Consider the following 17,608-nt stretch of genomic DNA (forward strand, 5'->3'; position numbering starts at 1 on the left):
TCACTGTAATAGGATAGACTCATTTGGTGTTTGTGTATATTGCACTGTGTATTAGGATGCATATTTTATATGCATAAAATAATTTGATTGGTTAATGTATGTGTGACCCCTCCCCTTTTCCCAGGATGCTAAGTATCTGTTCCAGCTGTACATGGCACTCAAACAATACAGGGAGAGTGCAAGGACCGCCATCATCATCGCCCGAGAAGAGCAGTCAGCAGGTGTGTGTGTGTGTGTGTGTGTGTGTGTGTGTGTGTGTGTGTAAAAAATGCTAAACACAAACCCTTGTTTCCATGGTCTCACCACCTGTGGGAGAGGTAGTAATAGGGGTTTGGTGCATTGTGGATGGGGCGGTGGCTGAAGGCGGGGGCCTTGGTGTACCGATCCGCGGTTGCGGAAGCTGGCTCTTGGGACAAGGAACGTAACCTCTCTGGTTGGGAAGGAGCCTGAGCTGGTGTGTGAAGCTGATAGATACCGACTAGATATTGTTGGGCTCACCTTGACACACAGTTTTGGGTTCTGGAACCAATCCTCTCGAGAGAGGCTGGACTTTATTCTTTTCAGGAGTTTCCCAGGGTGAAAGGTGGAGGGCTGGAGTGGGCTTACTTATAGCTCCCCGGCTTGCTGCCTGTGTGTTGGGGTTTTACCCGGTAGACAAGAGGGTCGCTTCCCTGCGCCTTCGGGTTGGGGAGCGGACTCTGACTGTTGTTTGTGCTTATGCACCAAATGGCAGTTCAGAGTACCTGGCCTTCTTGGAGTCTTTGGATGGGATACTGGAAGGTGCCCCTTCTGGGGATTCCATTGTTCTGCTGGGGGACTTCCATGCTCATGTGGGCAACGACAGTAAGACTTGGAAGTGTGTGATTGGGAGGAATGGCCTCTCCGATCTGAACCTGAGTGTTTTCTTATTAGACTTCTGTGCTCATCACAGTCTGTTCATAATGAACACCATGTTCGAGCATGAACATGAACTTGTACTTCTGCATCAAACCTACGACGTAGCGGGGCATAGGTTATCTGTTTTTTGTGTACGAAGTGTTAAGCCCAGTTTTTTTAGTTGCTACTTGTTTTTACATACAGAACACTTGTATTCTTGGTCTTTGACACCTTTGATTTGTAAGTGATATATAAAAAATTGATAATCAAACTTTGACTTCTTTTTTTAAATTAATACAAAACACAATACTTGTACTTTTTACTTTCAGTACTTGAGTAATAAATTTTAGAATAAACTACTTGCAATTCTTAAGTACAAAAAATGCTGAATACTTCTGTACTTCCACTTAAGTAAAGCTTTTAAAGAACACTTCAACTTCTACTCAAGTCACTTTTTTGATAGAGTACTTGTACTTTTACTGAAGTATGGGTCTCTAATACTTTATACATGTATGGTCGTGACGGCAATCGATTGGCTCAGCGAAGATTCTGGCAAACCGTCAGGCAACTCAGGAGGGGTAAGTGGTTCCCGACATCACTCAGGCTGAGGTGACCAGGGTAATTGTGAAACTCCTTGGCGGCAAGGCTCCAGAGGTGGATGAGATCCGCCCTGACTTCCTTAAGGCTTTGGATATTGGGGGACTGCCCTGGCTGACACGCCTTTGCAACATCGCATCTACATCGAGGCAGTGCCTCTGGACTGGCACACCAGGGTGGTGGTTCCCCATTTTAAGAAAGGGGACCGGGGGGGTGTGCTCCAACTACTGGGGGATCACACTCCTCAGCCTCCCTGGTAAGGTCTATGCAGGGATTCTGGAGAAGAGAGTCCGGTCGATAGTCGAATCTCAGTTACAAGAGGAACAATGTGGGTTCTGTCCTGATCGTGGAATACTGGACCACACCTAGAGGGTGCATGGGAGTTCACTCAACCAGTCCACATGTGTTTTGTGGATTTGGAGAAGGCATTCGACCGTATCCCTCTGGGATTCCTCTGGGGGATGCTCCAGGAGTATAGGGTATGGGGCCCACTGCTATGAGCCATCCAGTCCCTGTACAAACGGAGCAGGAGCTTAGTTCGCATGGCCGGCAGTAAGTCAGACTTGTTCCCGGTGGGAGTTGGACTCCGCCAGGGCTGCCCTTTGTCACCGATTCTGATGATATGGTCCTGTTGGCATCATCAGACCAGGACCTACAGCTCTTGCTGGATCAGTTTGCAGCCGAGTGCGAGGCAGCCGGGATGAGAATCAACACCTCTAAAACTGAGACCATGGTACTCAGTCGGACAAGGGTGGAGTGCCCTCTCTGGGTCGGGAATCTCTGGGTCCTTGCCTCAAGTGGAGGAGTTCAAGTATCTTGGGTTCTTGTTCACGAGTGAGGGAAGGATGGAATGAGAGATTGATAGGTGGATCGGTGCTGCGGCTGCAGTATTGTGGATACTGTACCGGGCCGGTGTGTTGAAGATAGAGCTGAAAAGGCAAAAGGCAAAGCTCTCGATTTAATGGTCAATCTATGTTCCGACTCTTACCTATGGTCATGAGCTTTGGGTAGTGACCGCAAGAATGAGATTGTGAATACAAGTGGCCAAAATGAGTTTTCACCGCAGGGTGTCCAGGCTCTCCCTTAGAGATAAGGTATGGAGCATGGTCATCCGGGAGAGGCTCGGAGTAGAGTCGCTGCTCCTCCACGTAGAGAGGAGCCAGTTGAGGTGGTTCGGGCATCTGGTCTGGTTGCCACCTGAGAGCCTCCCTAGGGAGGCGCTCCAGGCATGTCTAACTGGGAGGAGACCCCGGGGAAGACCCAGGTCACACTGGAGAGATTATATCTCTCTGCTGTCCTGGGAACGCCTCAGTATCCTCCCAGAGAAGCTAGAAGAGGTGGCTGGGGAGAGGGAAACCTGGGCCTCTTTGCTTAGGCTACTGCCCCCGCGACCCGAACCCGGACAAAGCGGATGACAATGGATGGATGGATGGACAAACCCTTATTGTATTAAATATTGATTTCCATGTTTTATACATACATGTTATATTGAAACTATACTCTTTTCACAAAATCTAAATTACTGCTTTACATTTCTGTGTTTGTGTGGGTGTTTGTGCATGCATGGATATGTGTGTGTGTGTGTGTGTGTGTGTGTGTGTGTGTGTGTGTGTGTGTGTGTGTGTGTGTGTGTGTGTGTGTGTGGGCGTGTGTGGGTAGGTAATTACAGGAATGCCCATGATGTCTTGTTTAGTATGTACATGGAGCTTCAGACCCAGAAGATCAAGATACCAGCAGAGATGGCCACCAACCTGATGATACTGCATAGTTACATACTGGTGAAGGTAACACACACACACACACACGCAAACGCAAGCACATAGAATTTCGGACTTTGTATTTTACTGTATTTCAAAGTGCTGAGATGGTTTGGATGGCAGATGTGGGTGTTTCCGATTTCATTGTATTTGGAGCTCTTCCATTATTCCTGCTTGTGTCATTTGCCGGTGATTAATCTGCTGGATTAATGTGGGTTGAAGATGTTGGTTTATGCTGTCAGACACAGTAGTCAAGGATGTGATGAATTTATCAGATCCATGTGAAGAGAGGAGACCATCTAAAAGGGGCACGCATGCTGATCCGGGTCTCTAACAACATCAGCAAATTCCCCTCGCGTGAGTTACACACACACACACACACACACACACACACACACACACACACACACACACACACACACACACACATGCGCTTCGAGGTGAATACACATAACATGTTTGGATGTGTGTCTGTATGTGTTCACCCCAGACATCGTCCCCATCCTGACGTCGGCCGTGATCGAGTGCCATCGTGCTGGACTGAGGAACTCGTCATTCAGCTTCGCAGCCATGCTGATGAGACCAGAGTACCGCAGCAAGATTGACCCTAAATACAAAAAGAAGATTGAGGCCATGGTCCGGTACGACCGCCAACAAACACCGAACACCAGCAGAAACTCAACACAGGACACCGACACCATTCAACACCACCCCTGACTTAATTACAGAAAACAAATGCAGACACCACAAAGCACCATCAAGTTCTGCTACTGAACACCAGTGCTATCAAACACCACTACTGATTCACACACATCCATACCACTGAACTCCACTCGACACTCCAAAACTGAACACTGGTTACTGAACACCACTACGGAACCACGCTTTCGGACTGAACACCAGCACAGGCTTCACTACTGACCACTGAACCATGTGCACCAACACCACTGAAAACTACCACAAAGTCCACTGCCGAACACTGATGCTACCGAACCACTGAACACTCACATTCGCTATTGAACAAATACTAACGCCACCCAACGTCATTGACGCCAACACCACCGATCACACTACTACACTTACAGAACTGTGTGCGTTTCTATGTGTCCTGTCCTGTCCTGCACATCCTGTCTGTGCTACCGTATGTCCTGCACATCCTGCCTGTGCTACCGTATGTCTTGCACATCCTGTCTGTGCTACCGTATGTCCTGCACATCCTGCCTGTGCTACCGTATGTCCTGCACATCCTGCCTGTGCTACCGTATGTCCTGCACATCCTGTCTGTGCTACCGTATGTCCTGCACATCTTGACTGTGCTACCATATGTCCTGCACATCCTGTCTGTGCTACCATATGTCCTGCTGGCTGCCCCAGACGCCCGGACACGTCGGAGTTGGAGGAGGAGAACTCGCCGTGTCCGTTCTGTGGATTCAACCTACCGGACTGTGAGCTGCTCTGCCCCGGCTGCAAGAACAACCTCCCCTACTGCATCGCCACGGTAGCTCCACACACACACACACACACGTACACACACACACTCGTGCTAGAAGACGCTCTCTAACACCCTCGTCCTGCGGTGTGTCCTAGGGCCGTCACATGGTGAAGGAGGACTGGTGTGTCTGTCCTCACTGCCAGTTCCCTGCTCTGCTCTCTCAGTTCACAGAGTAGGTCATCTCATTCTGTTCATTCTCCACCTTTACACCAGCGCGTCTCAGTGACGCCGCTCTCCAGATGACCAGTGTGTGTGTGTGTGTGTGTGTGTGTGTGTGTGTGTGTGTGTGTGTGTGTGTGTGTGTGTGTGTGTATTAGGCTCTTGGAGACAGAGTCAACGTGCCCCATGTGTTCTGAGAGTGTGAGCACAAGCCAGCTGAAGATCTCTGACTGCTCCAGATACCTCCAGCAAGACCAGACGGAGCTCTGACACTCTCTCTCTCACTCACACATACACACACACACACACACAGAAACACAGCTCTCATAAACACAAGTTTATAATTAGATTACATCATTATTTTTATAGATCAAACAGTGCTAATATGTGTGCATACCACACACACACACTCACACAGTTACACACGCACACACACACACAGTGTCCTGACTGGATATTATCTGGGTTGTGGTCTAATCTCTGCACAGTGTTTGAGTGTGTTTGAGACAGACCTGAGGTTCTGACACTTGTCACTCATCAGGCAGGTTCGTTTTCTTTGGCTGGCTGGAGACTTTAGTGTTACTTTAGTGGATGTGTTCCTGGTTCCTGTCCCAGAGCCTTAACACACAAACCCTGATCAGAAGTCTCGATACAAACATGGCAAAAAGAAACAAATAAGACCCCCATAATTGGTCACCCAGGGATTAACAGCACGGGGTTCACTGCAGCAGCTGGTCTGAGAACATTTGGAATTGTGCATTGCTGAGAAGAAAAGAAAGTGCAGCTGCGATTTTGTGCAATCGTGCCCTCAGCTGGATAATTACTCATAATTTTTCACAAAATGAGAGATCACAAAATGCAACAATCTGATAAACAAGTCATAAAACACATTCATATCCATGTGTAAAAAATGTTTAATAAACATTTTGCCATTTTTATTGCAATTTATTACAAAGGAATATTCTGACGTAGTCAAGCCTGTCCTGGGAACATCGGGATGAGGAGTGCTTCTTGTTTCTACTGTTGCTTATTGCCATATTTAGCACAAAAGCAAGACAGTAAACAGAGCAGCCTGTAACAAAGCAGAACAAATACAGTTTGTAAGGGAAGGCGACTGTGCAGCACATCTTAATGGCTGAAAAATCTCAGCTGGTTTCATAAGTTATATTCCTGTCACTCAAAGTCTTGGTTCTCAGTCCTCAGATGAGTTTTCAAAAATGCAGAACTGCTGCATGTAATAGTTCATATTTAAACCTCATGTCCTCCACCATTTTTTTCTTCTATTTTGTATTCCCTGAACATCACAGTCATGGGGCAGTCATGGCCTGGTGGTAGGGAACTGGTCTTGTGACCGGAGGGTCGTGGGTTCGATTCCCAGACCTGAGGCCATGACTGAGGTGCCCTTGAGCAAGGCACCTAACCCCAACTGCTCCCCGGGCGCCGGGCTAGGGCTGCCCACCGCTCTGGGCACGTGTGAACCACAGCCCCCTAGTAATCACTAGTGTGTGTGTGTGTGTGTGTGTGTGTTTGTGTGTGTGTTCTAACTGCACAGATGGGTAAAAAGCGGAGGAAAATTTTCGATTGCTGTGAAAAATCACAATTGACAAAATATGGCATATTTACATTTTTTTTTTTTACCTCATAGTTCTTTTTCTCCTCTCCATTCCTCTGTTCAATTGTATTCCTTTGTCCACCACCACCACCTTCCTCATCTGTTCCAGATTCCAACACTGTTGCTAATATGATTTTTCAAAAAATGGTACATTGCATCCAAACAGTGGAAGACACTCTTTTCCCCAGCCCTTTCCCGCATACCTGAACTGGAGCATCTCTGCTAAAATGATGCTTTGTACACTTATCATCACTGATGAAGCACCTCTAGGAATGAAGTGTTCTGGAACAGGGATGAATTCTGTTCCTGAAGTTCCTGGAGGTGTGTTCACCCATCAAAGCAGTAACTGGTCTTTTACTGGTCTTGCAGTTGACTTTCTCCTCAGTGCTAGCTGCTCTAGCAGCTCCTCTGGAGAAAGGTTTAACTGGAGGACCCCACCCTTCTTAACGATGAATGAATCTTCAGACATCTTGATTGTGACACTCTTGCTGGTAGCCTGGGTCTCCAATACCTCCTTACTCATGTCGTTACCTTCCTTAGTGAAACAGAAATGTTAACATGACTGCTAAAATGATTCTTCGCTAAGATTATGAAATGAGCAGAAGAGCCGTATTCCCATTCCACAAGCGTACCTGCTCACAAGCTCCTCCCTGCTGGAAGAGTTTCTGGGCATTCTCACTCAGGTTAGTGATTGCTGGGAGACAAGTCCCAGCATCCCAAGTGAGTGCTGATCCAGTGGATGTAGGGGCTACTGGTGAGATACTTGGGCTGTTCGGCCTAATGCTAGGGGTAGCTGCTTTCACAGGGAGTCTGGAGCTACATGCCCCTACCTCAGTGCTCTGCTGGTAGGTTTAGCCAAGAAGGTCAAGGCAGAAGCAGGAACTGTGGTCTTGTTGATGTAGGACCAGTTTCTCCATTCTGCCCATTGTGTTTTTCACTTCTGTCTGGGCTGCCCCTTTGCTTTAAGTCTCAGGCATCATGTCAGCACTCTTCTCTCTCTCTCTTGGCCATATCACCCATGTCCTTCTGCTCAATTTTAATGGACACATTGGTTTTCAGGAGTTCGTTGTTTTTAAGAGTACTGCAGACCTCAGTCATACCCAAGTCAGCTTTGTTACACAAAGCCAGTTTGGCCAGAATCAACCGTCGCCTGTCCCTGGCACTGTAGACCTTGGACTGTATCCCATGCTCAGCGTTCATCCTGTTGACTTTGGTGCGCATCCTAACTTCTTCCTCTTTTTTGATTCAGGTCAGATCAGACCACAAGTCCTCACTCTTCACAGCTGGTCTTGCCTTTGTCCAAGGGGTGTCTTTCTTGGTTGGCTTGGTAGGTCCTCCCATCCAGACCAAGCAGTACGCTGCCCAGCTAACTCTTTTCTTGCAAGGGGCGACCTTGTGGAGCACAGTGGGAGAGAGATCCATTTCTCCCTTTATACAAGCCATGCAGTTAGCCTTGAGACATGCTTTCAAAGGCACTTTGCACCCAATCTCATCATCACATGCTATACTTAGCCTCTGTTTGGCTGCAACTGCAATAACAATAATGTAAATCATACAAAAGTTGCCACGTAGTATTCCTGCACAGCACTAAAACAACAAAAACATTCCACAAGGACTAATCAGAATTCTGTGGCAGGGCTTGGATGTAAGAGTGTTGACTGTAAAATGTCCTTATTCTAATAAGTACAATAGTTCTCAAATGTAAAAAAAAAGTTGGGACTAGGGGTGACCTGCAATAGTCGCTGATTCGACTATAGTCGACTATGAACGTCATAGTCGAATGAACCATTCTAACTGCATGGGGGTGCCCAAGGACGCTGCTAAGAATTAGGTGTTAAATGAAATGTCTTTGTTTTAGTTAAATATATACCCTAATTTCTTTTAATAAATATTTAAAAATAACAATAGGCATCTTCCTTACTACACATTAATAAATCACACCCTGCAGTTGCACAATCCAAATGAGCAGAGCTGAACACGCTACAGGATAGTGAGCATCTGCCGAGATTACAATGGCTACTAAAAAAACTTCAAAAGTGTGGGAGTATTTTGAAAAAGATAAAGATGAATCAAACAAAGTAAAGAGCAAGTTATGTCATGAACGTGTTTAATTTCACACGACAACAACCAACATGGCATACCATTTAATACGCGTAAGTCAAGAAAAAAAAAACAGTTCAGCCGTTTGTCGTGTCGTCGCAATCCGGCAAATAGACCTATAAAAATTTTTTGTTGTTGTTTGCTTTTTAAACCCCGTTACTTGAACCTTTACTTATAATTTTTTTGCTGTTGTGGCAATTTTTTAAATATTTTCAGGCAGGCATACACAGAAAACACAGAACCCCTAACCGTAACATATTTTATTTAATATATTTTTTACATTTTGCACAGTTGTGACGGGCAGGTGTGAGCAACTAAAAAGGAAGCGATCACGCCAAGTCTCAGGGAAAGAGGATGGTTTAATAGAAAGTGTGCAAACCAAAAACCCGTGCATTGTTCCAAATGAAGGAAATAATAACCAGCAGTCAACTGGTACAAAGACAAGACATATATAGACGAACAAACGACCCTCAGGTGAGACGGATCACGGGTCCCGCCCACCTGAGGGACGAACATCACGTGACCAAAAACAGGACCGCTGCCACTGTAACCGGGGGCGACCGGTAGGGGGCCCCCCCCACAACGTGACAGACCCCCCCACCAAAGCCGCACTCCCCTCCGGATGTGCGGCTTACAGCGGCAGCACACAAAACACAACAAAGGGGCGGGAGGGCGGGGACAAGACAGGGACCCGTTCCCTGCCGTCCTGGAGCTGAAACACAACACACATATAAGCTCCTCATCACAGGACGCAGACAAGGCAGGGACCCGTTCCCTGCAGTCCTGGAGCTGAAAACATAAAACACATAGGTTAGCTCGCCTCCTGGGCGGGACCCTGGACCGACTGGGCCTTCAACAAGACGATAACCACGCCCCGGTCGGTCACAGGGCCCTCGCGCCCTAACCGGCCTTAGGCCGCTTAAGCCCCACCGCTGAGTGCGGACCGGGAGCACATAGCCCAACACACGTCACAGGTGTGGATGTGTGCAGGCCACCACACTGGGGTGCGGCCACGGCTTCTACCAACCACCTCCCGAACCTACCTCCTCGCTCGGAGCTGACCCCTGCCCTTTTCGCTAGGGGTCACCCCAGACTCCTGGGGAGTGAACCCCTCCTGGGGCCCCTCATCTCAAGGTGGACTCCTCCACCCAACCCAGGAGCGCCAGAGACCAGGGCCCTGGCAATCTGCATCAGGGACACGCTGGTCACCCCGAGCTCGAAGGAGAGGGTCTCCTCCTGGAGACCCCACTAGGTCCGGGAGTGCCGCAGTCCACCACCAGGAGCGACCTGCAACACATCACACACACACGCACACAGACGACACACAACATATAACACGCACTGCCCTGACCTTTGCACCCCCTTATACCCAGGGGGGAGGGGACCCCTTCTTGGCATGAGGAGACACCCTGTCCATACACCCCAGGCATCCTCAGCCTACAAAGGGGTACAGGGGCTCCTCCCTGCTCAGGGGTCCCTCCCAAAGGCCAGTTCTCCCAATGGAGCAGTGCCTTCTGAGCCACATGTCGTGGCTCAGGAACCCCATAGCTCCCCCCCAAAAACATATTTAGGGGGGGCCCCTCTGGGGAATAACAAAACAAAAAACACAAACACAACATATAACATATACGCACCTAAGATGCCCTCCGTGCCACCTCCAGTGGCACGGGACCTCTAATGGGCCCCTCCCCACACACAGTGAAGAGGGGTGCAAGAGAGGAATTACATAAAACAAAGCACGCTACACTCTAGGACAAAACGAACACGTAAAGACAGAACACAAACAAACAGACAGGACCCACCGATGCGCGCGCTCTGCGGAGCGTGACGCGCCTACTCCAGCTCTCTCTCTCACCGTTTTCCCAACGGGATCCGTAGATCTTTGGAGAGAGAGAGCTATACACGAGCGGCTTGCGCGCCACGCCCACAGCAACGCGTCTCTCGGGCTCGCAGTCGCTCACCCCCGTCACCGCGGGATATCGGGTGAGCGAGGCGAAAGGAGCCGAGAGATTCGCGTCACATGCGTTATAGCGCGCAGCACGCATCGGCGGACCCGTCTAATTACACACACGAACACCACCAGCGAAACACACACACCACGGCACACTCACACACTCGCTCACGTCCGTGTCGTTATTAAAACACAACACAACGTACATACACACACACACAGACAGACGATAACGGACGTGCGCAATGTGAGGCACCGGTAGTTTCGCTGGGCGAGAGCGGAGTCTACTGGTCCCCAGCTCTAGTCACCGCCGTGTGACGGGTTTAAACACAAACAACATTTAAACATGGCGGGACGAGTGGGGACAGACTCAACACTCTCTCAGACAATACACGACAAACACACAGCACGTAGACCAACACTTACCACGAGACATGACCACGAACGATGGAGAAAGTAAGAGAGACTGGCGGCTTCCGAAGGGGCTGGTTATTCTGTGACGGGCAGGTGTGAGCAACTAAAAAGGAAGCGATCACGCCAAGTCTCAGGGAAAGAGGATGGTTTAATAGAAAGTGTGCAAACCAAAAACCCGTGCATTGTTCCAAATGAAGGAAATAATAACCAGCAGTCAACTGGTACAAAGACAAGACATATATAGACGAACAAACGACCCTCAGGTGAGACGGATCACGGGTCCCGCCCACCTGAGGGACGAACATCACGTGACCAAAAACAGGACCACTGCCGCTGTAACCGGGGGCGACCGGTAGGGGGGCCCCCCCACAACGTGACAACAGTGCCTCTGATAGTTCGATAAGCGCACTGCGCACTGACGGTGACTTTTTTTTGTTAATGTTCTTTAACGTTCCATTAAAAAATAAATAAATAAAAGCTGAATAAAGCCAACCTACCATGTTTATTCATTTATCTGAGTGTTTTAGCTTTTTACTTTGAAGTGGAAAAAAGTCCTGAATGAGAACGGGATCCCGTTTAAGGTGCTCTAGAAAAAAAAAACCCTGATTCGACTATTAGTTGACTAAAGCGAAAATCTGGCGAATCAGATTCGACTGAAAATCCTTAGTTGAAGACGCTTCTAGTTAGGACACAAAGTAAATGACATTTTAAAGAAATATAATTCACAATTATAAGTTATTGGATTATTCATAGTCTAGTAATTGTCTAGTAATAGTCTAGAGATCCTATGAGCTCCAACTGACCCGTAACATCATAACGAAGTGGGACGTCATGCACCACAGCTGCATGCTTAATCCCTGGGTGCCATATTGTTTTATGACTTCATATCAGCCACATCACTTGCTACTAATTTAACATGACCTAATTTGATCGGGATAACCTATGAATACAATATCGAACAGAAAATGACCATTTTCATGTTCACGGCATATTTTAATGTAGAGGCCAATAATCTGTAAAAACAACACAAATTCTGGTGCCTTGCAATTCTGTTACTTTCCATTAAATTCTTTCAGGTTGATGTCTCCAGCAGATAGAGCTATATGTACTAAATTGTAAATTGAATTCATAATAAATTATCAATTTATTATTCAAAAGCAAGTTTTTTATTTGCATGGTTTTAACTAAAATTTTTATTCTCCGTCTTAATGAAGAGAATGCATGTGATATTAACCCTTGGGGGTTTATGGGTTTATTTACTTTTAGTCTGACCAATGCTGATGTAATATTTTGATACAGACTTTGTCTGCATTGTGTGTAAAAGGAGGCTATTCCGCAGTTAAGTATACGTCTCCTCTGAAATTGTTAAAAAGAACATCAACACCAACTGTGCACTGTAAATGTAACGTTGGGTGCAGGAGGCAGACACCACGACGATTACGGTGCACAATCAACATTTATTGGAACCAACACGAAATAGCTTGGTGCGGAGCGCAAGTAGCACACAAACACTCACTCACGCTGACACGTAACTTGACAAAGACGAGCACAAGACACTGCGCGAACGCACATTAAATAGGTGAATAACACAAACCCTCGTGATCTCGAGACAAGGCACAGGTGCGACTACGAACACGCTCACGAACAACCCACACCCACGGAAGTACATACATGGGCATAACGACACGCAGACGGCATAGTGGCACGCCCACAGGGAAGGGTCCGGAGCTGTGACCGTGACAGAACCCTCCACCAGGGGCTCGCTACTCCCGGAGCTTCCCGCGTAGCTGGAAAAGCCCCGAACCAATACCAACGGGCAGGTCCGGAGCCGCCGGGTTCACGAGCCTCCGAGAGCCGTCTCCCCCGATGGTGGGATCCGCCGCGAACAGCTCTAGAACACCCTCCCTGGGAAGACAGGGGAGAATACGTTAAACAATGGCACAGTCACAAACATGCACACAGGGACGCTGAACACAAAGGGCACAAACGGGAACAGTGGATTAGGGAGAAACACTGGGACTGACAAAAACACCGGTACACAAACATTCATCATCGGAGCCAAGCTCCCCGCCTTAGGCAAAGCCTGCAGCGAAGAGAAAGCTCCGGGGACTGGAGGCGCTGCAGAAGGCGGTACACCTCCCGCCTGTTCCGCCCGTTCACCGCCAGGTGCCGCACGGCTAGCGGATGCGCTGGGTGTAGCGCGACTGGCCGACCGCTTGGGGGACGCACTTCTGGTGGACGCGCGAGGTGCAGCGCGACTGGTCGCCCGCTTAGGGGCAGCACGTCTGGCGGACGCGCGAGGTGCAGCGCGACTGGTCGCCCGCTTAGGGGCAGCACTATCGGTGGGCGCGCGAGGTGCAGCTCGACCTGTTTCCCGCTTGGAGGCGGTGCGACCAGCGTGTCTCGCGGCAACTGTCCTCCCTGGTCCGCGGCTACCTCCTCCGGGAGTGCCGTAGGGGCTTGCCGCCCTATAAGCCTGCTGGCGCTGCTCCACCCTCTCTGGGAACCTCCCGTAGGAAGCCCTTCCTCTGCCAGGCCAGCCTCCCCTGGTTCCGGTATCGGGGGTGGTGTCCATCGCCGGCATCTCCTCCTCGGCCACGCTCCAGTCCATGGACCGTGCGGGGGTCTCACATCGGGAGTGGTCCATGGGCTCCTCCCCACAGGACTCCCCACTCTCCAACCTGGGCGGACTGTCCGGTCCGCTCCCTCCCCCTTTGTATACTGTCGGGAGCGAACACACTGACGGAAGGCTCTCTCCCTCACTCTCCTCGCTCTCGTCCTCGCTCACCAAGGACGATGAACCAACGGACGGAGGTGGGCTGGCGCTCCCTCTCTCCCCGTAGCACACCGTTGTCTCGGAGTGCAGAGACGGAGGGGGACTAACGTTCTCCCCCTCTCCGTAGTACACCGTCGAGTCGGAGCACACAGATGGGGGAGGACTGACGTTACCCTCCGCCTTCTCGGGGTGCTCGTAGGCATCGGAGCAGACCGATGGCGTGGGGCTGGTTTCCCTCTCCTCGTCCGACGTCAGGGGAGCCGCTGACGTGGGGGAAGGGCAGCTGGCCTCACCCTCACTCTCCTCCTCTCCGGAGTCCTCACTCCCGAACTCATCCTCGGGGGGAGTGAGGGCAAAGGCACCTACTCCCACCATGAACGGTTCACTGGACTCCTCCTCTGGGAAGTCCAGGGGCGGTGCTCTCCTGTCCTCCGATCCGCTGCTGCCCACCGCTCTGGGTGGCCGCCCTAGGGACGCGGGAGGGTGCAACTCTCTCCATATGCGGACCGCGGATTGGCGGATACCGTCTGCCCTCTCTTCGTCCTCCGTCTCTCGAGCCGCGCACAGCAAGTACGCACACATGGGGTGCTGCTGCATGGTCTGCTCGGTGACAGGGGATTCGCGGCGCCGAACCGGGGAAGAGCCGTGGTGACGTCGGCTTCTCCTCTTCCCCTTTGGGGCACGGGTGGCGTATCCTGGCATACTTCTTATTCGGCTCGTCGTTCTGTAACGTTGGGTGCAGGAGGCAGACACCACGACGATTACGGTGCACAATCAACATTTATTGGAACCAACACGAAATAGCTTGGTGCGGAGCGCAAGTAGCACACAAACACTCACTCACGCTGACACGTAACTTTAGACAAAGACGAGCACAAGACACTGCGCGAACGCACATTAAATAGGTGAATAACACAAACCCTCGTGATCTCGAGACAAGGCACAGGTGCGACTACGAACACGCTCACGAACAACCCACACCCACGGAAGTACATACATGGGCATAACGACACGCAGACGACATAGTGGCACGCCCACAGGGAAGGGTCCGGAGCTGTGACCGTGACAGTAAAAAAAAAGGACGTAAAAAAACGGTAACATGTTCGGCAGCAAAAGTTGCCAGTTACCGTAAAATTACAGTAAAATACCACACTTAATTCAACAATGAATTACTGTAAAATTACAGATTTTTCCTGTATTTATTCTTTGGAATTTCACAGCCAAATTTGAGTAAAATTACACATTTTCGTTGTAAGAAAACACGGCTAGAATGTTAAAATAACAGCATAATTAGGTTACTCCATGGTATTATTTAAACAATCTACAAATTAACTTGTCAAAGTACAGATCTTTTAAACTAAAATAACAAAAATATATATTCAAATTAACTCAATTTACTGTCATTTAAATCTTATTAAAATGTGTCAACAGAGGTAATCTGTGAATATATCCTATAAACTTGTAACAGTGGAAAACTGTTAAATGTTGGTTGGTCAACCCACAAACTTACAATGTACTGTTTATCAATGAGATTTCAACATTAAAATCATTGGATTCTGCTTTTTAAATACACAAAAATAATGTAAAATTATATATTTTTAACCCTATATAAAAGTCTATGATTAGTGTGTTCAAAGATCTATGCTTTTATTTCATCTGATAATATTCACAGACTATATACCATAATAAAAAACAATATCATGTTAAGATAAACCAAAAGTTTTGTAGTTTTAAAAGTTATGTGTTTAATTTAACATCCAATGGTCCAATAAATATGCTACTCTTTCCTATTAATTTACGGTGCTTGGGATGTATTAACATCTTAAGTTTCTGTTAAAACTACCAATATTACAATACATTTCTGTAAACATAAATATTTTTGTGGTTATTTTGGTCTTTAAATTCCAGCTTGCATAAACATTTTACAGTTACCTTTAATTTCAGCAGATAAAGGAATGGTGTACTTACATAAATTAACAAACAACATTTAAAACAATGTAAAAACATTAACCAAAACAATAAAAACAATAATAAAAGCTCAGCCATAATACATACTTTCAATCTCTTTATTTTGACAGTTGAACTTCAACAATCATGACAACTGAACTGACTCTAAAAAATATATAAAAAACACAAAAATATGGTTACTACGGATTTTTACCACGTTTACGAAGTTGAAAAGATTTATATTAAATGGGATTCTAAAATATAAACAATAATGTGAACTAACAGCACTAGTTATCCTATATCATTCTCAGTTTATTGTGTAGTATGGACTGTAGTAGCATGTGCCAATTAAAAGATTCAGATTAGGATTGCTTGGGAAAAATGTTTTTGTTTCATTTACACACCCAGTAGAAAATCAACAACTTGAAAAATTTAGCTACACTGAATATGTTTCTACAACAGGAACTTTTAATTGGCTGATACAAAGCACAAGGGCCAATCACAGAATCTAATACTGCAATAATCATTACAGATCATAAAAGGGCTTACAGCTCAGTACACCAAAGTGAAGCTGCATCAGAGACTCCTGTCCCCTCCACCTCACTACACCAAAGTGAAGCTGCATCAGAGACTCCTGTCCCCTCCACCTCAGTACACCAAAGTGAAGCTGCATCAGAGACTCCTGTCTCCTCCACCTCACTACACCAAAGTGAAGCTGCATCAGAGACTCCTGTCCCCTTCACCTCAGTCCACCAGTGAACAAGTGAAGCTGCATCATCAGGCATCTGGAAGAATGCTCCACAAATAGACCCTGATGACTGGCCCACTGAACTGACTTAAAAGATAAGAAGAGAGTTTGGTCTCAGAAACCATTTCAAATCAAGAACAGTTTCACAAACAAAATGATGGGAGCAGGTGTCAGCATGATTATTTCAAGAGTCTTAATAAATGCTGGCTAATGTAGTCAAAAATGTATTAGCATATTGCTACAACCTGGCACACTACATTTCTCCAGATTTTTAGGTTAATGTATTTGTTGTGCATTGTCTCTGATGAATAAAAAAACAAAACAAACAAAACAAACAAAAACGAATGAGTTCATACTGCTTCTTCTGCAAAATTTTTCTCAGAGAGATTACAAATTGAATAGAGAAGGGCTAAGGGATTGGGAAATGCAAACCACCTTCTAAAGACCCATGGCAACATGGAAAGAATTAGAAGTTCGTCTTGAAAAGGTGCTAACAATAGATAAACAGGAGATGGCACTTGCTGAGGCTGAGAGAAAGTGGTGGCATGAAGTTCTTATTAGATTGGTGGCGATAATTCAGTCCCTAGCTGAAAGAAACATGGCGTTTAGGGGATCCACTGACATATTAAACAAACCAGACAATGACAGTTTTCTCAAAGAGGTGGAGCTTATGGCTAAATGTGATCAAGTAATGGAGGATGTTGTCAAAGTGAAAGAGTAAAAGATTCTAATCAACTCCGCTATTCACATCTGGGTTTTTAACTTTGTCTCTGTGCTTTAAAATTGCAGAAGTAAAAAAAATTAAACCAACCATTACTGCGTTACTGAAGCACTCTAAAACCATTGATCAAGGAGTCAAGTCTTTCGCCATTATTCTTGAAATTTGTCTAATTTTTCATACTTTACCTGTATTAGGCATGACTGAAGATGTCCCACTGACCAATCCTATTTCTCCAGAAACCTCAGCTATCATAACCTGCCCACTTCATCAGACCCCGCCCACTCTATCTGTTTAAGAGACCATGCAGTGTGCAGCTGGCTCAATACACTATTTCTTTCCAGCCTCTATTCACAACTTTCCTGTAAGTATGTCTTCTGTTTTAAATGGAGTGGTGCATGTCATTTAAACCTCATAGTGTTTAATTTATTTATAGATAAACCAGTGATTATTGACAATTG

At 47.2% G+C, this 17,608-nt stretch overlaps 1 protein-coding gene across 3 annotated transcripts in view; it reads left to right on the forward strand.

Annotated features, from left to right (window-relative positions):
• LOC143523547 (WD repeat-containing protein 19-like) overlaps window positions 1-17,608 on the forward strand; it is a 37,271-nt gene that overhangs the window by 18,813 nt on the left and 850 nt on the right. The window contains exons 30-37 of one of the 3 annotated variants that reach the window (XR_013133397.1): window positions 125-221; window positions 3,133-3,257; window positions 3,506-3,587; window positions 3,721-3,871; window positions 4,605-4,728; window positions 4,818-4,894; window positions 5,040-7,820; window positions 17,387-17,511. Coding sequence is in view for 1 of the 3 variants with exons in the window: in XM_077018081.1 (XP_076874196.1) it covers window positions 125-221; window positions 3,133-3,257; window positions 3,506-3,587; window positions 3,721-3,871; window positions 4,605-4,728; window positions 4,818-4,894; window positions 5,040-5,151 (768 nt within the window). In the remaining 2 variants the exon portion in view is untranslated. The other 2 variants (XR_013133398.1, XM_077018081.1) reach the window with 2 other exon arrangements.

Source organism: Brachyhypopomus gauderio, chromosome 1 (genome assembly GCF_052324685.1).
Source record: "Brachyhypopomus gauderio isolate BG-103 chromosome 1, BGAUD_0.2, whole genome shotgun sequence".
Classification (NCBI taxonomy): domain Eukaryota; kingdom Metazoa; phylum Chordata; class Actinopteri; order Gymnotiformes; family Hypopomidae; genus Brachyhypopomus; species Brachyhypopomus gauderio.